General features: G+C 39.2%; 1 protein-coding gene across 3 annotated transcripts in view; it reads right to left on the bottom strand.

Annotated features, from left to right (window-relative positions):
* Positions 1-839: 839 nt before the first annotated feature.
* The window catches only part of LOC134211757 (longitudinals lacking protein, isoforms A/B/D/L), a 217595-nt gene continuing 193794 nt past the window's right edge, over positions 840-24640 (bottom strand). Inside the window, exons 7-8 of one of the 3 annotated variants that reach the window (XM_062688961.1) lie at positions 2600-3041; positions 840-1202 (exon numbers count right to left, since the gene is read on the bottom strand). In XM_062688961.1, the coding sequence (XP_062544945.1) occupies positions 2635-3041 (407 nt within the window). In that variant the 3' untranslated portion in view covers positions 840-1202; positions 2600-2634. Of the gene's footprint in view, positions 3042-24640 lie in introns of all 3 variants that reach the window. The other 2 variants (XM_062688960.1, XM_062688967.1) reach the window with 2 other exon arrangements.

The following is a 24640-nucleotide window of genomic DNA, read 5'->3' as shown; positions in this document are numbered from 1 at the left end:
TCTGTACATACTCTAATCCTTGGAGTGTTAGGATGGCCAGGAATGAAACAACAATTCAATTCATATCCAACTAGTTTCAAATGATTACTAAGAGCATGTTGCAAAAAGTAGCAAATAAACCTATCGTTAGGGTCTCCAGTAGACTTACGCGTATTTACCGTCCTATACACCCGATTATGTTCTGTTTTTACATCGATTTTTTTTTTTTGCACGGCCGTTTAAAAAATCCATACAATTTTTTTGCAAAGTTGCTCCATTTTGCATGATTCGTCGAGAAATCATAAAACTTTTTTCACACGGATTTTCGAATTTTGAACTGAAAACTTTTTTTACACGGAACGCATCCCCCGTGTAAAAAAGAATCGGATGTATTCTAATTCTTTGAGCTCTTGGATGGCCTGGAATGGAACCTACATTCAATTCATATTTAATTTGTTTCAAATGATCACTAAGAGCATGTTGCATTTATAAACGAATCAAATAGATTTTTCTTTACACGTATTGACCTGTTCTCTAATTCTAGGAATTCTTGGATGGCCTGGATTCTGATATCAATCTCATGTTGACATGTTAAAGGCATGTTCATTCTGATTCAAGAAACGCTATGAACTTTGATATGTGAACTGCTGGGAGCATGTTTTATATCAAAAAGGCCGATAGATGTTAGTTTACGGGAATTCTAGGAAAATCTTGAATATGTGATAATAACATATCCAATTTATGTCTTTGGATTGACATGATTATGTATCGTAAAAACAGTCCAAAGATCAATGAATTGAGCGAAAAACTAGTTATTTAGGCAAAAATTCTTTTTAATTCTGCAAAAATACAAATTAATATCGTAGTTCTTCATCGTAAATGAATCTGTATTTATTTCTCCGTATATTTGCAATATCACTTCCAATGAGTTTTGCAACGCCCAAACGTTGACTAGTATGTCAGAAATTTCGCCCAGAGCACTAAAACTAAAATCAAATAGAACGGAACAAGAGGCTCACAAAAAAAATTAAATAGGTTTTTTTTTCAGTACCAATTTGAGTAACCCTAATGTTTATTCTTACTGAAACTGTACAATCAATCGAAATACTACTTTTTATTAAACAACGAAGGGACACAGAATAAAAACTTCGGCAATGAATTTCACTACAAAATAATGAATTTCTACTACAAAGGTATTTTTCAGTGTAGTCGATTACAAAACTCTGAAAAAATATTCAAGTAGAAAATAAAGTGAATGGAAGAATAAGTATGTCTCATTAGAGTAATTCAAATTTTGACTTTTTCGCTCCCCTGTGCTTAAACGATTGTTTTTGCTATTTTAATAGTCCTCCCAAATTTTTAGCTGATTTGGATGTAATTTGGTTGTGCACGTGCCTTTTGAAGGTTATATGAAAATTACTATGAGAATTGCCACTTATGTAAAGGATCGTTTCGTGAAGCAGCCCAGAATATATTTGAATAAATTTAACGCATCGTCATCATAGAATAGATCCTAAGCTGAATGTCAGTTGTTGTTGCGAAGCAATCTGACTTTTGTGGGCAAAATTATAAAGAAAACAGAAATGCTCATTATTGATATTGATGTTATTCTTTTACGTGTTAAATTGAATTTCCCACTATTCAGTATTTCCATAATAACTTTTGTTGCCAGCATCAAATCGTTTAGCAACAATGACGATATTTTCCCTTGTTAAATTTCCTATGTTGCTAACGTATTCATTTAGATTTTTTAGAACTTAATAAGCAATTATGGGGAGCGGTTTTTCACAAAAGTTACTGTTTTCATAGTATTTTTCATACAAGCTTCAAACTGCTTGGTCTCAGTCAAATTACATCCAAATTAGTTAAAAATTTAGGACGATTATTAAAATGGCAAATGCCATCGTTTCATAGGGGAGCAAAAAAGTCAAAATTTGAATCACTCTAATGTCTCATGCTCCTACAACAGTGATCCTCAGCATTTTGGGCGTTTTTTTCCTTAATTTGCTTTTCACACAATAAAAATGAGCTTTCATCGTACAAGTTAGTACTTGAACAAAAGCTCATAAGTAAATCTAAAAGCTTACAGTATTAAACGGTTATTGGTATTAAAATCTTCTCTTTGTTCCTTGTTATTGGCATCACATCCCCCACTGCGACATTACCGCCTCGCAGCTTAGTGTTCATTAAGCACTTCCACAGTTGTTAACTGCGAGGTTTCTATGCCACGTTACCATTTGTGAATTCGTATATCATTAGGCTAACACGATGATACTTTTATGCCCAGAGAAGTCAAGAAAATTTCCAATCTGAAAATTTCCTAGGTCGGTTCGGGAATCGAATCCAGCCACATTGAGCATGATCTTGCTTCGTAGCGGCGCAGCTTACCACAGGAAACCTCATGGTTTAATCACTCTGTACGAAATGGTGCACTGTAATTTTACTTGGATCAAGTCGTACGAAGTGATTTTAATTGCTAGGGATCACCGTTTTAAAAGTACAGTACAGTTAAAGTAACGGTGCAAATTTCAGAGCAAGTATTTTTTCAAAATAAATATGTAGGTAAGTTTTACTTCGTATATACAATACCATCTGAGAGGTTGAAATTGAGTTACGTTACCTACAACTTCCATGCGTGTAGTTAACATACTATCGTTACGAATCCATCTGCTTTTCTTTGACTTTTATTATGTGTAACTTTTCTTGTAGCTGCTGATCGCGGTTAATCCGTTGTTGTTGAAGTATTTCTCGTTGTTGCTGTTGATGTCTACGCTTTTCATTCATGTGCAATCTTTTTATGTGTTGTTCCAGATTCCATTTGCGGCGAAACTTTTTATAACAAAACTTACACTGAATTTTTTTCTCGACACCACACTCATGATTCATATGTCGTAACATTATACTTCTTGTAGAATACCATTTTCCGCACTTGAGACATGGAAAATTTTGACCGTTTTTTCGAACAAGTAAACGAGCCTGATTCAACTGACTATTAGCATCTGATGATCCCACGTACAAATCGTCGGTAAGCGTCCCGAAGTTATAATAATCCGTCCATATTTCTAGGATGAAAAAAATAAAAATTAAATCAAGATTGTTAGAAAAAATATATAACAGATATAACTTTGAAAACAATATTAAAAACTCTATTAGTATAGCCAAGAAATACGTATTGACTGTTGTGCATAAATAATAAAACTGTTGTTGCATGTCAAGTTTTAATTAATCATACAGATTCTTTGTGTTAATTAAAAAGATTAGAACTAATCACAGCAAACATCATTCATATTCATATTCATGTATCTGGATATAAGAGTGGGGCATCATGGTTATTTTTTCAAATCAAGGGTTTTTCGAAACCATTTGGGGTTCCAAACAACTATGCAGAATTTTGGCACGATTAATTGCTTCCTCGCTTTTGTCAATTTCAACGAATATCGTCGTGTATTTAAGTGTTTTATGTATGTATTGTGGTAAAAAAGTTCAAAATAAAAATCATTTGTAATTTCTATTTGTATTATTATCAACCAAATCAAATGTGGTAGCAATATATTAAATCTTGGAGCACCAAAGAAGTACTAGCTGTGTTGTGAAAATCGCGAGGCTATTTCCGATTCATGTCAACTAGGTATGATCTTTTTCTTCACGAATAGAATTTGTTAAAATTCGAAAGGCTAACCTCAAGTAAAGAGTACAGAACTGAGGAGTATTGGAACCAGAACCACGTCTGTTGGTGAGCGTCAATCACATGACAATGATGTTTGATGCTTCTCAACACCAGGGAGAATAATGAGCGATAAGGGCGCCATTGGATCTACATTATGATTATTGAATGGTTGTTATCAACAGGCTCAACTTCAATTTGCACATAACTACAACAACCGCCAAGGCGTATGCAATGCTTGGGTTTTTTAAACGAAACGCTCAGGAGTTTGAAGATATATACTTCTTGGAAACTCTCTACTGTGCCCTGGTCCGCAGTACACTGGAATACGCTGTCCTCGTGTGGGCTCCATATCATGTAGTGCAGAGTAATCGGATCGAGCGAATTCAACGAAATTTCATTTGATTTTGGCTTCGTCGACTTCCGTGGAATGACTCCGTCCGCCTTCCTCAATACGAGCATTGATGCGGATTTTTTTTTACTCATTTTATTTGCTAATTATCTAATACATGTATTCATCTCTTAGACTAGGTGTTCCGTGTTTTCTTAACACTATCATCCTTATTTGCTATGATACAGTTTTAGTTATTATTAATACATTTCAAATGCCTCTGGCAGTTAGAATTTTTCCTCTGGTTGAATTGAACTATGTAGGAATTACAATGTTTTCAACTTAAACTAAACTTAACCTAGTTTATACTAAGGGTACAAGGAGCTAATCGTTGCAATAGATAGCAACGATTTTAGTCTAAAATTGGAAATTATTTTGTTGGACATTCAATGTGATTTTTAAATGTTAATTTTTGGTCTAGCAGAAGTCCTAAATATTTGGCTTTGCTAGACCAAATGATTGGAACCCCTTTCATAGTGACAATATGTCTGCTAGAAGGTTTCAAATAAGAAGCTCTCGGCTTATGTGGGAAAATAATAAGCTGAGTTTTGGAAGCATTCGGGGAAATTTTCCATTTTTGTAAGTAGGTGGAGAAAATATACAAGCTTTTTTGCAATCTACTACAAATGACGCAAAGGCTTCGCCCTTTGGTTGAAAGGCCCGTGTCATCTGCAAACAAAGATTTTTGACACCCTGGTGGTAAATCAGGTAAGTCAGAAGTAAAAATGTTATACAATATGGGCCCCAGTATTCTGCCTTGGGGAACACCAGCTCTTACAGGTAATCTATCGGATTTAGAATTCTGATAGTTTACCTGCAGTGAGCGATCTGATAAATAATTTTGGATCAGTTTAATGATGTACAGAGGAAATTTAAAATTCATCAATTTTACAATCAAACCTTCATGCCAAACACTGTCAAATGCTTTCTCTATATTAAGAAGAGCAACTCCAGTCGAATATCCGAATTAAATCCGTAACTCTTAATAACTGATGAGTGGTTGAATGCCCATGGCGAAAACCAAATTGCTCATTAGCAAAAATAGAATTGTCATTAATATAAAACATCATTCTATTTAAAATAATCTTTTCAAATAGTTTGCTTATTGAAGAAAGCAAACTAATTGGGCGATAACTAGAAGCCTAAGCTGGATTTTTGTCCGGCTTCAAAATTGGAACAATTTTGGCGTTTTTCCATTTATCTGGGAAGTATGCCAATTGAAAACATTTGTTAAATAAATTAACCAAAAAGGATAAAGAGCTTTCAGGAAGTTTTTTGATAAGTATGTAGAAAATACCATCGTCACCCGGTGCTTTCATATTTTTAAATTTTCTAGTAATAGATCTCACTTCATCCAAATTAGTTCCCAACGAAGGGTCAAAAACATTCTCTTGGTTGAGAACGTCTTCGAAGCTCCGTGTAACCTGATCCTCAATTGGACTAGTGAGACCTAGACTAAAATTATGGGCACTCTCGAAATGCTGAGCAAGTTTTTTAGCCTTTTTGCCATTTGCTAATAAAATTTTATTTCTCTCTTTAAGCGCTGGAATTGGCTTTCGATGTTTTTTTTAAAGAATTTTCGTTAATTTCCAAAAGGGTTTCGAACTGGGATTCAATTTCGAGACATTATTCTCAAAGTTGGTATTTCTCAGAATAGCGAAACGTTTTTTAATTTCATTCTGCAAATCTCGCCAAATAACTTTGGATTGCCTTCGCCTCACATTTTTAAGACGGATCAGTAGCTGAAGATCGTCGTCAATAATAATGGAGTTGAATTTATTTTCACATTTAGGAATTGCAATGCCTCTGGCTTCGTTAATTAAATTTGTCAAAGATACGAGCGCATTGTCAATATCACTTTTGGTATCCAAAGGAATATCAACATCAAAATTCCTATCGATATATGTTTTATATAAATCCCAATCAGCTCTATGATAAATAAAAGTAGAGCTGATTGGATTATAAATGGCTTCTTGTGAGATTTCAATTTCACAGAGTCAAAGTCAGCATGAGTTACTAATTGGCCACACAGCTGACTTGAATCAGTTAAAACCAAATCAATTGTCGAAGGATTTTGAGTGGATGAAAAACTAGTTGGGCTATTGGGATATTGAATAGTATAATATAATAGTATAGTACAAACAGAACAATCTTCAAATAAAATTTTGCCGTTGGAATTGCTTTGAGCATTACTCCATGAACGGTATTTGGCGTTGAAGTCACCAATTACGAAGAATTTTGATTAGTTAGAATTTGAAGATCAGCTTTCAACAAATTCATGTGATGCAATTGTTCAGTTAAATATCAAAACCGAAAGCAGACATGCTACCTGCATCGGCAACATGGCCGTTATTTTCATGGGTATAAACCTCATTTTGAGAAGAGAAATTTTGTCTACCAGCAGTGATGTTTGCATACGTAGGTACATTCGAAATATTGGAATTTTCTGAAGTGCTTGCTACCCGTTGTGGTGGGTATGAATTGGTCGACCGGTAACTGGTTTCGAATTTTGAGCGTTTGTAAAATTTCTACCCGTCGAATCTGGGATCCGATTGGAATTTCCCGTCATCAATTTTGCACTCTTGTGAAACGGCACTTAATATATTATTGTATAAATGGAAAAGAGCAATAGACGACAAAAAAGTGATATTGGCAGTGTTTTTAGATTTAAAACGAGCATTCGAGACGATTGACAGAGCAAAACTACTGATTCTATTAAAGCGGATTGGGTTAAGTGGAATAGTGCTGAAATGGTTCGAAAGCTACTTAACGTCTAGTCAACAGATGACGATATATAATGGCGCAGTGTCAAATCCTGTTAGTGTTGAGTTGGGGGTCCCACAAGGTAGTGTCTTGGGTCCATTATTGTTTATATTGTATATGAATGACATAAAAGAAACGCTAACCGTTGCTGAAGAGAACCTGTTCGCGGACGATACAGTGTTGTTCGTGATAGCTGATAGCATTCAAGAAGCATATAGTTTACTTAGACCAGAGCTGAACAGGATGGCAGAATGGCTTAAGGAAAAGAAATTGATGTTGAATGTGAAGAAAACTAAATACATGATAATCAGAAATCAAAGGAAAACTGACAGCGAAGAATCAATAAGTATTGATGGTGAAGATATAGAACGTGTTGAAGTAACTAAATACCTTGGTGGAATGGTGGATGAAAAATTGAACTTTAAAGATCATGTAGACTACACAATTAGAAAGGCAGCACAGAAATTCGGGGTTCTTTGCCGAGTTAATGTTGATTTGACCATCGAGAACAAACTTATGCTGTATAAATCAGTTATTGCTCCACACTTTGAATATTGTGCATCTATTCTATTCTTAGCAAACAAACAACAGAAACGAAGAATGCAGTTAATTCAGAACAAAGCTATGAGACTCATTCTTGAGTGCGATCGGATGACGCCAGTAACTTTCATGAGAGAATGCTTGCAAGGTTTATCAGTTGAACAAAGAGTGCTATACAGCACAATGGTGTTGGTATTTAAAATTAAGAACAGAATGACTCCAGATTACTTGACCGAAAATGTTAGATATGGTTCGGATGTACACGGATACTACACAAGAAGAGCATCGGATTTTAGACTTCCCAAATTCTCTATGACAACAACACAGAACTCATTATATTTTAAAGGATTCAAAATATTCAACAATTTACCGACACAATTAAAAAGTGAAACAAACTTAACGACTTCCAAGAGAGAATGTTTGAAATTAATCAAATTAGGACTTCTATCTTGAGCGCTTAAATAATAATGAATATGTATTTATAAAATTAAGGTAATGATGGACGTACATGGAGTAAAATAAGTAGTATATAAATAAAATTGAAACAATATAGAATTCTAAATATCTAAATGATAAATTGACTTGCTCAAACTATGTACGGGGGCAAGTGGAGGGCCATAAAAAAAATTGCACGGGAATTCAAAACTTTTTTGCGTGAAGAGCATTCCCAGAAATTGGATTTATGATTGCCCCCACAATTTACGCCCCACTTAAATTTATTGGAATCTTCTTTCACAGGACATGCGTGAGAGGTTGGCGTGAGAGGTTCCACCACAAATCATGCATTTAGCATCCATGTGACAATGCTTGGTTCCATGACCCCACTTTTGGCACTTACGGCACTGAGTGGGGTTTTGGAAATTTCCTCCAGGCCTGCGGAAATGTTCCCATGTAACACGGACATGAGACATAATACAGGCCTTTTCCAAACTTTTCATATTATTTAGTTCACTTTTGTTAAAGCGATTTAAATAAAATTCTTGAAAAATGCCCCTCTGGGAAGTACCAGAGTGAGATTTCTTTTTCATCTTAATTACTTGGACGGACGAACGGTCCCCGGATAGGTTGGCGAGGATTATCGAGGTATACTTTTCCCGTCCCAACCCACAAGTCCCTTGCCTCCTGCACTACAAGGCAATATTGGTGTGACCAAATTGCAAAAATTTATGTTGTTGCCGACAGTCGGGAATCCGACGGGCGATCCATCGGCGTAGACCAATCTGTCTTATAGACACGACGGGCATGATGCTAGAGAAGATGACCGCAGCCTTAGAGTTCTACGGGGAGTCAAATCGCGAGGTAGAACACGCGTTCAGCACGGATTGGACGAGCGCTAGAGGCCTGCAGCTCGCTCAACATAAGACGGAGGTGGTTATCGTCTACAACCGCAAGTCGGTTCAACATGCAGTGATCCATGTGGGTGAAGTCGCGATCACATCAAAGCAGAGTTTGAAGCTCCTTGTCGTAATAGACGACAAGCTGACCTTTGCCAGCCATGTCGACAATGCATGCAAGAGGGCTTCAATTGCTGTTGCGGCATTAGGATTATGACAATTCCAAGATGTGTGTCAGTAGACGTAGGCTACTGGCAGCTGTTGTCGTTTCTATTCTTAATTACGGCGGCCAGTCCTGGTCGAGAGCTCTGGGGGTAACCAGTTACCTGCCAGTCTCCAGTGATATCTGCCTACCGCACGATATCATACGATGCAGCCTGCGTGATAAGGAGCATGATGCCACTCGAGCTGGTCATCCGGGAAGACGAGGAATGTTTCGAGCTACGTGGCACCAGAGGAGCCCGCGAACGCATCAGGGTGACTTCGGTTGCCAGATAACAGCGCGAATGGGATAACTCTTTTAAAGGTAGGTAGACCCACCGGCTGAACAACATATCGAGCTGGGTGGGGCGACCCCATGGGCAAGTTCACTTCAATCTGACACAATTCCTGTCAGGCCATGGCTGCTTCCGGTAGTACCTACACAGGTTTGGGCATCCGGAGAGCCCCGTCTACCATGATTGCTGTAACCAGTGGTGTCCCTGATTGTTGCTGTGACGACCCTGAGGCAATTCATTAAGGGGGGTCTCATAAGTGCTGGGCAGGGATCGCCCCATTAGTTACATTGCCCAGGTGTTGATGAAACTGCATAGAAAACATTGTTCATATGTCCTCGTTTCGACGTCGAAAGTAGAGCTATGCTAGACGTTTGCGGTCGGGAAACAACCCCGGATATCCTTATCCAGAGGATGTGCCAAGCGCTGGAGAAGTGGAACGCAGTTTCGACTGCAACTACTCAGATTGCCTGCAGCTTGCAGAGTATCTAGCGCGCCTAGCAACAGTCGACAAGCATGACTACCTTCTGATTGGTTAGTTAAAGCGAAAACAGGCTGAGCGCGGGGAAGTAAAAGAGAGGTTTGCACATGTCGAGGTAAGAGTGTCGCAGCGGGTGGCAACCGCAGCCGCCACCATGAGGCATGGCAGAAGAGTGAGCGCATAGGTGTGAGTATGGACTGCACATGCCGAGGTAGGAGGGTCGTAGCGTAGAACTGTTGGTATCTATCGTTATCGACACCTCGAGGCATGGCAGAGAAGAGTAGAGTGAGCACCCATGTCAGACTCATATTGTATGTTAACCTGTATCGCCCTGGGTGACAACAAAAAAATTTGCTGCCATTTCGTCATTTTTGACGTAAACTACGTCTAAGGGGAAGACTCGGATACAGGGTGCAAAACAAAAATTTTCAAGTTCGAGACCGTCACGAAATAAGACCAGATTTCAAACGCTAATAAGTGTTTTATCTTTTGATGGATTTTCGAGATTGTATTATCAATCGAATCGGAAACTCTCCAGCAATTGTCTAATTTAATTAAAACTTTTGTTCGACAATTAAACTATTAAACATTTCAATTCTTTCCAAATCACAAAAAAATCAGAACCAGCGATTCCCGTTCCTACATAGCGCATTTCAATCGTAATTAATTGCCTGCTTTTAGAGTATCGATTGTTCCGATTAATCGACAGCAACTAATTTTACATTGTTCTTGAATTCATAATATTATTAGCTTTATTTAAAACAATTCGAGAAATTAGAAGATCCTTACTTTAAGATTTTGGAATAATATCTGAGAAGAAAGTTCTGAGAAGAAGAACTTCTGCTCGTCGATTTTCTCTGCTTTAAATATAATTAAAAAGAACTTTTTCTGGTGACAATCTCCTTTCCTACAGATAGAGCATGGATTTTTAAATGCTGATCTAATTTTGATTTCATGGTCGAATCGTCGAATGCCAGGGATCAGTTCAACGTATTTTATATATTTTGTAAGGAAAATTTTGTTAGAAATTATTAAACGAGATTTGGAAAGAAGAGGTCAGTTTTTCAATGCTTTATTTGAGTGATTTTTCCATATACTTCAGAGCAGAGGTAGGTGAAATTGAAATTATTCGATTATATTTGAAATTTTAATATTTTCTTTTAGGAATCTCAGTGTGTTTTGGCCCTATTTTAGTGTGAAAATTCAACAAACCATTATATGACGTTTTTGTTCGTTCGTGCGTTCGTTCTTACGAACGAGCGTGAGGTGATCCAAAGGTGGCGGCAGCACTACGAAGAACACCTGAATGGCGATGTGGCAAACGAAGATGGCGGTATGGTGATGGACCTGGGAGAACGCGCGCAGGACATAATTCTACCGGCTCCGGATCTCCAGGAAATCCAGGAGGAGATTGGCCGGCTGAAGAACAACAAAGCCCCTGGGGTTGACCAACTACCAGGAGAGCTTTTTAAACACGGTGGTGAGGCACTGGCTAGAGCGCTGCACTGGGTCATTACCAAGATTTGGGAGGAGGAAGTTTTGCCGCAGGAGTGGATGGAAGGTGTCGTGTCCCATCTACAAAAGGGTGATAAGCTGGATTGTAGCAACTACCGCGCAATCACATTGCTGAACGCCGCCTACAAGATACTCTCCCAAATTTTATGCCGTCGACTAGCACCAACTGCAAGGGAGTTCGTGGGCAGTACCAGGCGGCTTTCATGGGCGAACGCTCCACCATGGACCAGGTGTTCGCCATTCGCCAAGTACTGCAGAAATGCCGTGAATGCAACGTGCCCACGCATCATCTACTCATCGACTTCAAAGCCGCATATGATACAATCGATCGGGACCAGCTATGGCAGCTAATGCACGAACACGGTTTTCCGGATAAACTGACACGGTTGATCAAAGCGACGATGGATCGGGTGATGTGCGTAGTTCGAGTTTCAGGGGCATTCTCGAGTCCCTTTGAAACCCGCAGAGGGTTACGGCAAGGTGATGGTCTTTCGTGTTTGCTATTCAACATCGCTTTGGAAGGGTAATACGAAGAGCAGGGATTAACACGAGTGGTACAATTTTCAATAAGTCCGTCCAGCTATTTGGTTTCGCCGACGACATAGATATTATGGCACGTAACTTTGAGAAGATGGAGGAAGCCTACATCAGACTGAAGAGGGAAGCTAAGCGGATCGGACTAGTCATCAACACGTCGAAGACGAAGTACATGATAGGAAGAGGTTCAAGAGAAGACAATGTGAGCCACCCATCGCGAGTTTGCATCGGTGGTGACGAAATCGAGGTGGTAGAAGAATTTGTGTACTTGGGCTCACTGGTGACTGCCGAAAATGACACCAGCAGAGAAATTCGGAGACGCATAGTGGCTGGAAATCGTACGTACTTTGGACTCCGCAAGACGCTCCGATCGAATAGAGTTCGCCGCCGTACCAAACTGACAATCTACAAAACGCTAATTAGACCGGTAGTCCTCTACGGACACGAGACCTGGACGATGCTCGTGGAGGACCAACGCGCACTTGGAGTTTTCGAAAGGAAAGTGCTGCGTACCATCTATGGTGGGGTGCAGATGGCGGACGGTACGTGGAGGAGGCGAATGAACCACGAATTGCATCAGCTGTTGGGAGAACCATCCATCGTTCACACCGCGAAAATCGGACGACTGCGATGGGCCGGGCACGTAGCCAGAATGTCGGACAGTAACCCGGTGAAAATGGTTCTCGACAACGATCCGACGGGTACAAGAAGGCGAGGTGCGCAGCGGGCAAGGTGGATCGATCAGGTGGAAGATGACTTGCGGACCCTCCGTAGACTGCGTGGTTGGCGACGTGTAGCCATGGACCGAGCCGAATGGAGAAGACTCTTATATACCGCACAGGCCACTTCGGCCTTAGTCTGATTAAATAATAATAAATATTGTTCGTTCGTGCAAGAAATAGATTCGGCTGATGTTTATATTTTGCATATGTATACTAGAAAAATAAATTTAAGTCACCTGAAGTTTAAAATTCACACGTTTGGTTACCTTTTATGAAGTGTATTTCCCAATTGAGTGCGAGAAGTCGTTTGTGTTGTTTGTATACGGGGATGTCTTTGGTGAAATATTTGTGGCTGTAATATCAGAAATACTTGGATCAATTACGAATATCTCAGAACAGCTTTGGAAGAGTGAAGTGAATTGTTCGTGTACACTAGAAGTGATCTTCGTTTCCTTAGTTCATTTATTCGGAATTGGATCAATTTGGTGAGATTGTTTCAATATGGTTTTTATATGATTCCAAAACTAAATGCGCGCTGGATTTAAAAATCCGGAAGTTTGTTTATGGATCCATTATCCAATTGATAATGGTAGCATAAACAGGCGGGCTTATTGTAAGTGAAAGTGACCTCGGGCTGGACGTGAGTTACCAGGCAATCTGAAATGGGTCACTGAAGCTACAGTAGAGCTAACACCTTATTCTAACTCCCGGGCTAAAGCTGACTTTATTGCAGACAGCTTTCTTCCATAATACCACTGCCGGACAGTGGGGGTTAGATTGAATATGCACACACACATACACACAAAACTTCAACAAACCATTACATACATTTACAGAAAAAAATGCCCAACAGTCGTTTATGATATGTTAGACACAATACGCAATACAGCTGCAGTTTCTCAAACAAATGATTCAAATGTAAATACGTTTCCTTTATAAAAGTCCTGGTCTACTCGCGGTTGTGTTGAAAAGTATTTTAAATATCGTATCCAACAATTTTCATATTTTGAATTACGCCAGTTTATTCGAAACCAGTGACCAGTTTTACGTAGTTTACGTTGGGTGGTCGTGTCTTGTACATAACCCTTCTGATTTTTGTCGTATTGGCCTGGTGTCATTATTGTTCTGCTCATACGGATTCCAGAATTCAGAATACTTGTTGGGACTATCCGGAGTTATTCCGGTGAATCACAGGGTCAGGTGCAGTAAATTTGACCACAACTTCCTTGTTTGGCGACATAAATCCAAGAAAATCAAAATCGACCATTTTAGAAATGTCACAAACTATGGCAATATTGGTTTTCTTCAACATTTTACAAAACAAATTGAATTATGGCATTATTTTTTGTTCATTGAGACTAAGGCCGAATGGAGAAGACTCTTATGTAGGGGAGAACGGTCCAAAATGCACCCCTGGGGCAAAATGGCCTCACTCATATAATCTGCTATAGTACATTTATAAACAAATATTACCATTACAATTCATAATTCGTTATCCATCATTGAGCTCCATTGAAAAAAAAAGCAAAATCCCTTCATATTCTCTCAAATTTAACGATTTGCTATTCTTCCACCACATCTGTAAGATTGTAGCTCAATCCATTAAGAAAAAACAAACAACCATGCGTTCACCATCATTTTACATGCAATTCAGTAATTTTAGACCATCATTTGTGCGTTTTGCCCCAAGCCTATTTTTAAAACATTTTTTAAATGCGTTAGAAAAGAAAATTATTTTGAGCTTTTTAGTGGAATGTCTTCACTTGTCATAAGACAAGTTGAATTCCCATTGAATTCCACCACTTAATTGTATCTTGACAGATACGTATTTCGACCTCAACAGTAAGGCCGTCTTCAGTGTATCCTACTTGACTCGACTTGAAGAAAATGATCGCAGCTTACACTATTTATACTATGCGTAGGTATAATAATTTATCTAGGTACTTATCTAGTTACATTTACTACGGTATTTACTTCTACTCGCTTGTTGCGCTTAATGCTTAGGTATAAACTTGAAGAGCCAGGAGCTACCATTTCCTTGATCTTTATTCAACAATCGCGTTTGTACCTGTCGGTAGTTTTCCAAGCTCTCAGCAACATCAAGTTTCCACGGAGAAGAAACATTTCTTAAAATTTTAATGTTTGATGTCGTAATTGAATGATTTTCCTGATATACATGTTCAGCTACCTTAGACCTAAACTCATAATTTAATCCCTTATCAGTTTCCCTCTTAGCCTTACTTACTTCTGCAATATGTTCTTTGAACCTTACATCTAACGATCTTTTTGTTTGACCTACATATACTTTATCACACTGTGAACAATTAATTTGATAAACCCCGGCCTTATTTAACATTTCTACTCTTTCCTTCGTGGAGCCAAACAGTGTCTTCAGTTGATTGCTTCTGCTGGAGAATACTAAATCGATGCCGAATTTCCTCAGTCGATGGCGTAACTGGTGGGTGATGTGTCGATCATATTGGACCGATACCCTCTTCACCGGTTCATCGATCGATGTCAGTGTTGTCAGTTCGTTTTTCCGTAGGTTCCTCTGCTTCTTGTTGATGATTGCAAGTGCTTCGGAACTGACCCCAAGATGGCCAATGTCCCCAGAATCATATCTGGATGTCATAATCTTACTTGTCTTGCAAAATGCTGAAGTTTGACAATCATATTGCCGTAGTTTGTGGTATTTCTAATATGGTCGATTTTGATGCTTCCTCAAAGGGCCTCGGAACTGACCCCAGGGTGGCCAATGTCCCCAGAATCATAGCCGGATGTCATAATCCTACGTGTCTGAGATAAGATATTGCCATAGTTTGTGGCATTTCGAATATGGTCGATTTTGATGCTTCCTCAAAGGGCCTCGGAACTGACCCCAGGGTGGCCAAAGTCCCCAGAATCATATCCGAATCTCATAATCCTACTTGGCTTACAAAATGCTGAAGTTTGATACCCATATTGCTAGTATGAAGCGAAAATATTGAACTGGCCAAGTAAAATTTTGCTAGTAGGGGGTCTACTATTGGGTATTTTCTTCTTCTTCTTCTTATTGGCATTACATCCCCACACTGGGACAGAGTCGCCTCGCAGCTTAGTGTTCATTAAGCACTTCCACAGTTATTAACCCTTATGCGGCCAACAAAAAAAACACACGTGGATGGCCGACAGGGTACCCGTGTTCCACTAAATTGATATTCTCATAACTTCAACAATTTTCAACCGATTTGGATAATTTTGACAGTTTTGGAAACAGAAACTCATATACTTTTTGCCCATTGTCAAGGTTTACAGCTTATGCCCATGGTTATACAAGAAATCTTTGAAGTAAGGCTTAAGAGTCTACACGCGTAACCAAAGGCCATTCAACCAGTTTCAAATATGCTACAAGCTCTTTGCGCTTCTTAGAATTGAAGGTATATGCTTCGGGTAATGCAAAAATCCCTGAAATGAGGTCTTAGTCATCCGAGAATTCTCTGGAGTAAAGCCTAAAGATCTACTCGCGTAACCAAAGGCCTATTATGCAAATTCAAATACGGTACATGCTCTTTGTGGTACTTAGCATAGAATGCGTTTACAGTATATGTTCCGAGTCATCCAACAAATCTCTGGAGTAAGGCCTTAAGGTCTACACTCATAACCATGGGTCTATGGACTTGTCTCAAAAGTGGTACACGCTTTTTACGCATCTTGAAATCAAATGTGATCACTACATATGTTTTGCGCTATCGAAGAAATTTCTCGGATAAGTCCTCTGGCACCTTCATTGCATATGTTCATGGTCATCCAAGAAAACCCTGGAAAAAGCCTTCAGGTCTACACGCGTAACCAAAGATCTTTTAGATTGTTTCAAAACTGGTACATGCCCTTTGTGGTACATATAATAGAACGCCTTTTCTTTATCTTTCTTTATTGGGAGCAGGGAAAAGCCCGTTCGAGTAGTGCAACAATAAGCATTTTCTCGAATGGGCGTAAAACCTCCTCATCTTTTGTATCAACAGAATTTACATATACTCCAAATGATACAATATTGACTTATATCTAGAATTACTATCTACTTACAGATAACACAGGTACAATTCGGTAAAACGATTACTGTTACAATACAAGAAATAAATGCCTAACGAGTAGTGGTTGATGTAGTAGCGAATAGGTGCGTGAATCTCTTTTTCAACGTCGAGCGTGAAAGATGGAAATCGAATTCAGAAGAACAACGATTGAATATCCTACACATGGCAATTAGGGGTTCGTTATGCCCGTAATTTGTGCGGGCACCATGAATAAAAAAGAAAGGTCTAGACCGGAGCTGTCTGTGGGGAATATTTACATCCAAACTAGATAAAAGACCAGGGCAATCAATTTGAGAAATAAGAAGATCGGAAACATAAAGTGCCCTGGAGACCTCGCGACGCACACTTAAAAGCTCTAATCCTATAAGTTTACAGCGATCGTCATAACTTGGAAGATTAAAAGGATCATTCCACGGTGGGTGGCGCAGAGCAAAACGCACGAATTTGCGTTGAATAGATTCAATGCGTTGTATACTGTTGAGATAGTATGGTGCCCAAACAATGCACGAGTACTCTAAGACTGATCTCACCAGAGAACAATACAGGGATTTCAGACATTGAATGTCTTTGAAGTTTTTTGCTATCCTGAAGATAAGCCTTTATTGCATATGGAAAAGGCCTTAAGATCTACACGCGTAACCAAAGATCTATCAGATTTTTTCAAAAGTGTTACATGCCCTTTGTGGTACATAGAAAAGATTGCGCCCATTGCATAGGTTCATGGTCATCCAAGAAAACCCTGGAATAGGCCTTTAAATTTGCATGGGTACCCAGAGATCTTTTGGCTTGTTTCAAAAGTGGTACATACCCTTTGTGGTACATAGAATAGAATACGTCCATTGCATATGTTTATGGTCTTCCAAGAAAGGGATCAGGATCTTCACACGTAACCAGATACCTTTCGGATTGTTTCAAAAGTGGCATATGCCCTTTGTGGTGTACACAGAATATACCATAGAATATACCGCTTTCATTGCACTTGAACAATCCTCAGGAACTTCACGCGTAACCAGAGCTCTTTCGGCCTATTTGAATAGTTATACATGCCTTTTATGGTACGTACACACTTAAAATATTTTACAGTGTACGGTAATTTTTTACCGAACTTTCAACAGCTGAACGTTCGGTAATCTGTTCGGTAAACGAAACATTTACAGTTTGTTCGGTAATTTTTATTTTGTGATAATCTGTCAAAATGTACCGTACAGTTCGGTAATTCGAAAAAGGAACTACCGAGCGCTTCGGTACTTTTTCATTTAAAAAAAAGAGAAATATAAATGTTTGATGCTTTCAATAGTTATAAAATAAAATACAACTTCGGTATAATAACATGACTTTTCTTTATTTATTTTGTTTACAATCGACCTCATTTTATAACGAAAAACCGCCATGAAAATCTGATCTGGCACATTTTCCGTACATGAAACATACCTTTCCAATAGCACAAATAAATATCAGCAAAGAAAAATCTGAAAAGAGTGTTGCTACATTAGAAACGATATACTTTTGTAAACAATGTAAAATACCTGTTATTATTTCTCTGGTCTATGTCTGAATATATTTTAACAATGATGAACATTTTTAAAAATTGAACGTTTCGTGAAAAAAAGTCTTGATCAAACCACAAGCCGCACATTTTTTCTGTAAAGATGTATGACTTTTACTGTTTGACAGCTCAACCTAGTTTACCGAAAAACTGTAAAGCAGAATTTGTTTTGCAGTTTGTTCGGTATTTATTTTACCGTATACGGCAACAACTTTGTTTTACCGTACGAACTGTTAGTGTCAATACCGAATTCTGTCAAATGATTTTTAAATTGCAGTTTGATCGGTAAAATTTTACCGAAATACGGTAGAATAATTTCTTTTAACCGAACTTACGGTAAGTTTTAATGTTTACCGAAGTTTTTCGTCAAAAACTTTACCGAACAGCGAATTCTATTTTAAGTGTGTAGAATAGAATGCACCCATTTCAAATGTTCATGGTCATCCAAGAAAACCCTGGAGTAAGGCATTAGGATCTACACCAGAGCCTGTTTTAAATTTGGTACATGCCTTTGGGGTTCTAGAATAAAATGCGTTCATGACATATGCTAATGGTCATCCTAGAAATTTATGGAGTAAGACTTCTAGGCTTACACGAATATCTAGAGGGTCTTTAAAGTCACTCCTTACGGAATCCAAGTTTCAAAGTGCTCGCGTTTTCGGGGGCACACCACTCGATACGGAAGTAACGCACAACTGTTATTTTTATTATTCCACGCATGCTGCGACGCAGCAAAGCTAAATCAACAAAAATGACAGTTGTGCGCCGCCTCCGTATCGATTGGTGTGCCCCCGAAAACGCGAGCACTTTGAAACTTGGATTCCGTGAGGAGTGTCCTTAATCTAATTTTAATATGGTACATGATCTTTGCGATATTAGCCCGTTTTTTCCCTCACGTTCTCGGCGTGAAGTTGTATCGTTCCAATTTATTTACATTTTACATTTCCAAAGAATAGATAACTTCATATTAGGGATATGAATGAAGTTTGTATACTACCTGGAACCAACAACAACAAGACAACAATAACTACTTAGAATGCTAATATATCAAGATGAGGTTTCACATCTTGTTTATTCTTCAATAACTGCCCAGAGCTAATGACAACAACTTGAACTACTTGAAATGCAAACATATACCAATAGCCTTCTGTTCGTGGGTTGATCTGCAGATCATTCCTATATGGAGTTCATAGACTACCTAGTACCATGGCAAAAACAAAAACTACAGCAGATGTTCGATAACTGCAAGTCAATTAACTGCAATGCTTTAAAACTGCAATTCGATAGTTGCAACAGTTTTACAGTTATCGGACCGCTAAACTTCAAACCGATGTCAGACTCAATGACAGCTGCATTGCGCTGCACATTTAGATGCACTTTTATTGCATCTGACGTCGATTGACAACCGTTTGACGTCTAGAGTGCGTTGCAGTTATCGAACGGCATTCGATAACTGAAAAGTAAACATTTTGCAGTTATCGAACGGCTACTGTACTAGGAATGCGTACATTCACTCAGATGAGGTTGACCCGATTTTGTCACTCCCAGATTTTGTCTACCCCTGATTTTGCCTAACCTGTAGCCTGTAGCTTATTATGAATCATTTATGAGTACCTGTTAATAAGTTTGTAAGTCTCTTCGTCAAAAAAATACGGATTCCATTCACGTATTTTGCCTTCCTACGGAGCCCACGACAATGAAAATAACTGCTTAAAATACAAACATATACCAAGAAGGGGTCTCACAACTTGTTTATTTTCAAATAACTGCCTCCATTAAGGAGGTTGATCCATCGACCTTGACTCTATTTCATAGACTATCTGGAGCTCAAGACAACAACAAGAACTACTTGGAATACAAACATATACCAAGATGGGGTCACAAAACTTGTTTATTCTTCGATAACTTCCTCCATTACGGAGATTGATTTACAGAACTTCGGTGGGGTTTGATCCCACGAAACCAGTACGCTAGACAGGTGTTTTCCCTACTAAGCTACGAAGGACCTCCGTCGTCCTCCGCAGCTTAGCGGGTACTGATGAAACCAAATTCACAGCACCGGGCATGTAGCCGAACTCTCGCAATACATTCTCAGAACTAACTCTCTCATATATGTTTTTGTACAATGCCAACCAAGTAGGATGAGTATTTAGTATTATCTGACTCCTACACACTTGCTTCATCACCAACGGCGCTCGATGAAGGAGGGTTGTGTGAGATTGTGCCAGTTGGTCGTCAGATCCCAACCTGACCACATAAGCGAAGAGGGATCGCCTTTCGAGTTCAGTACATTCAAAGTTAATTGCCTATGTTCCGGGTATTGAGCCAGCTGGATTGGAAATTAATTGCTATGTCTGAAACTCGATTTTGCATATGCACAACATGTGATAGATTAAGTTCGGAAAAGGTATTGGAGGAAAACCGCTACCTTCCGTCCTTCCCAGTTGTTCTTCAATAACTGCGTCCGTTACGGAGGTTGATACACCGACCTTGACCCTATGGAGTTCGTAGACTTCCTGGAACACATGACAACAACTACTTGGAATACAAACATATACCAAGAAAGGGTAACGCTACTTGTTAATTCTTCGATAACTGCCTCCATTACGGAGATTGATCCGAAGATATTGACTGTATGGAGTTCGTAGACTACCTGGAGCCCCCGCCAACAAGAACTACTTGGAAAACAAACATATACCAAGAAGGGGTCACAAAACTTGTTTATTCTTCAATAACTGCCTCCATTACGAAGATTGATCCACAGACCTTGACTCTATGGAGTTCGTAGACTTCATGGAACCAATAATAACAAGAACTACTTGGAATACAAACAAATACCATGAAGGCGTCACACAACTTGTTTATTCTTCTATAACTGCCTCCGTTACCAAGGTAGAACCCCATACCTTGACTCTATGGAGTTCGTAGACTACCTGGAGTCCTCAACAACAACAAGAACTACTTGGAATACACACATATACCAAGAAGGGGTCACGCTACTTGTTTATTCTTCGATAACTGCCGCCATTACGGAGATAGATCCGAAGATCTTGACTGTATGGAGTTCGTAGACTACCTGGAACTCACGACAACAACAAGAACTACATGAAATACACACATATACCAAGAAGGGGTCACACAACTTGTTTATTCTTCAATAACTGCCTCGATTACGGAGGTTGATCCACCGACCTTGAATCTATGGAGTTCGTAGACTACCTGTGGCCAACGACAACAACAAGACCTACTTGAAATACAAACATATATCAAGAAGGGGTCTCAAAACTCGTTTATTCTTCAAACGCTGCCTCCGTTACCGAGGTCGATCCCCAGGCCTTGACTCTATGGAGTTCGTAGACTACCTGGAGTCCTCGACAACAACAAGAACTACTTGGAATACACACATATACCAAGAAGAGGTCACGCAACTTGTTTATTCTTCGATAACTGCCTCCATTACGGAGATTGATCCGAAGATCTTAACTGTATGGAGTTTGTAGACAACCTGGAACTCACGACAACAACAAGAACTACAAGAAATACAAACATATACCAAGAAGGGGTAACGCAACTTGTTTATTTTTCGATAAACGCCTCCATTACGGAGTTCGTAGGCTACCTAGAGCCCCCGACAACAACAAGAACTACTTGGAATGCAACCATGTTTTAAGAAAAGCTCATTGGATGACTCGGAACATATACTGTGAAAGCATTATTTGCTAAGCACCATAAAGAGCATGTACCGTTTTTGAATTTGCACGATAGACCTCTGGTAACGTTAGCAGACCATAAGATCTTATTCCAGGGATTTTTTGGATGACTGAGGCCTTACTCCAGGGGTTTTTGGAGAACCAGAATATATACTGTGAACACCGACTATTCTAAGAAGCGCAATGAGCATGTAATATATTTGAAACTGGTTGATAGTCCTTCGGTTAGTGTGTAGACTCTTAAGCCTTACTTCAAAGATTTCTTGTATAACCATGGGCAAAAACTGTAAACCTTGACAATGGGCAAAAAGTATATGAGTTTCTGTTTCTAAAACTGTCAAAATTATCAAAATCGGTCGAAAATTGTTAAAGTTATGAAAATATCAATTTAGTGGAACACGGGTACCCTGTCGGCCATCCACGTGGTAAAAAAAACAGATGCCCCTCCCCACGTCCCTCCTTACTGTATCAACGTGATTTTTTCCACAGATGCTACATTTTATGGAGTTCTTAGATGTCACCGAGTTTCAGCTTTCAGCTATAAAAATTCATTGAAATATCACCACTTGAATTTGAAAAAGGAACACGGGTACCCCGTCGGCCGCATAAGGGTTAACTGCGAGGTTTCTAAGCCAAGTTACCATTTCTGCATTCGTGTATCATGAGCCTAACACGATGATACTTATATGCCCAAGAAAGTTTAGACAATTCCCGAAGCGATAATTGCCTAGACCGGAACTGGTAATCGAACCACCCTCAGCATGGTGTTGCTTTGTAGCCGCGCATCTTACCGCACGGCTAAATGAAAAGCTACATTCAGTACACATTATTCTAAAATATTTTTTTTTCCTATAATGCACATTAAATATAGATTTTCATTTTTCTCGAACTTTATATTGATTAGTTTTTAATTAGAATTCGTTTTGAATTTTAAAAGGGGATTTTAAAATTGCCGTCGTATACTTTGTCATGAACGATTTTGTTGATTCTCACCCTCGCATGTCTTCTTCTTTTTACCTCTTGGATTTGTCAATGATTTTTTCAGTTTTTCTTATGCAACGTACACACCAGTCAAGCAGTTTGACGAAGTGGACTTCGTGGCCGTGCGGTTAGCGGCGTCAATCGTCTAGACGCACGTGCTGTGGAGTGTGGGTTCGATTCCCGCCCCGGTAAGGAGAAAACTTTTCGTAAAGCGAAAAGTTCTCCACTGGTCCACTGGGTGTTGTGTAAATGTCCTGTCCGTTGTCTAATGCTAGATGTTAAGTGTTCAGTCTGTGCGACCTCTGGTCGAAGACGGTGACCCTGTCTTTATTTATTGACTCTACCCCCAAGAAAACGCTTCGGTTGCTGCTTTGTTGGAACGTGTGTGAAGTTGTTCGAACAACCATTTAACAGTTGGCAGCTCGGTTGGAAAAAATTAAAACGTTTTGATTTTGGTTTGAGTTGTCGGGGGTGGAGTCAAGGTTCGCCGAACATGTTTGAAGTTGGCACGTCGGTCGTTCGTGTGTGATATTGTTGGTCGAATAAATTGATTGTTCGTGCCGCTGTTGGTAAAACTTGATGGATGTTGGAATAAACGAGAGGTGGAGTCAATAGTGCTGTCCAATGAGAGCTTGAAGTAGCTCGAAGTTTCTTGCTGTCCTGCTCATGCCCATTTGTTGACAAAAAAGAACGAGCAGGACGAGAACAACTTCGAGCTACTTCGAGCTGCTCATTGGACAGCACTAATGTTGGTCAAACTGCTTGACCGTGTGTACGTTCCATTACAGATGAGATGAGGTTATTTTATGTTTATTTCTGGAAGAAAATCAAAATCATCAAAAATCGACAAGGAACTCTTGTGCGAATCGCAGCAGACTAGTTTACATAACAGTATTATCGGCGTAGCACCAACTTAGAATTCGAAAGTCGGGACTTCTGAAGGAATAAAATAGACCCCATCTTGCGGTCCTTAGCCTCTTACCCAGCAATTCCTATCCCTACCTCCCCGTGGTGCTGGCCGGGATACGAGCAACCTTGAGGAAGATCGGGTAACAAACCCCGGTGGGAACTATGGTCGTATGCTGACAGGGAAGGGGGTTTGCTCCTCTCCGGAGGTGCAAATCTTTACTGAAATCAAATCAAATTCTTCATGTCAGGATCGGCTCACAACAGCGTCTGTTCTCCATGTTAGAGGCGGCTGATCATCGTTCGAGTGCCAGCGAGGGACTCTAAGTGAAACTGTGCACCATGGTCCACCGGGAATAAGGAGGAATGTGTGGTAACCAATCGCGACGAAATAACCTTCACTACATTAATCCACGTTCATTTGCCAAGAAAATAGATATCCGACTGACAAAACTGACTCATCTCGATTCCTTCCTTCAAGAACATTTCCTCTCTCGTTAATTCAAGCGTTCGTTAAACCATTAACTCAATAACCCAGAGTGTATGTAATTAAGAGTGCGACATGTGCCGCATTTGACAGGTCTCCTGCTCGTTTGGAACGCGATTTTGTATGGGAATGACAGATGAATTTTGTTCCAATTCTGACAGTGTCGCCACTCTTAATTACATACACTCTGATTAAACCAATAATACACGCAGACATAAATTTACCCATTAAATAGATGTTTTATCTCAATGCACATCGCAAATGCCTCAAAATCTAATCGATTGAAATATAATGCAATCTCTAAAAATTAATTGAAACACTTCTATTTCTCAACAAAATATAAATTTAAACTCGCTAAATCTTGACATTATATATTTATCTTATCTACTACAGAGACGATGGTATTATATAGAGACACGCGGAGAGAATAAAAGCAATTCTGGCTTCACGGCTTGCAGACAAAAAAAATCTGTACGATCGGCAACATAAAAGTTTGTGAGAACTTGAAGGGACTCTCAGT

The sequence above is a fragment of the Armigeres subalbatus genome, chromosome 2 (genome assembly GCF_024139115.2).
Source record: "Armigeres subalbatus isolate Guangzhou_Male chromosome 2, GZ_Asu_2, whole genome shotgun sequence".
Classification (NCBI taxonomy): Eukaryota; Metazoa; Arthropoda; class Insecta; order Diptera; family Culicidae; genus Armigeres; species Armigeres subalbatus.
This window is presented reverse-complemented; position numbering and strand designations above follow the sequence as displayed.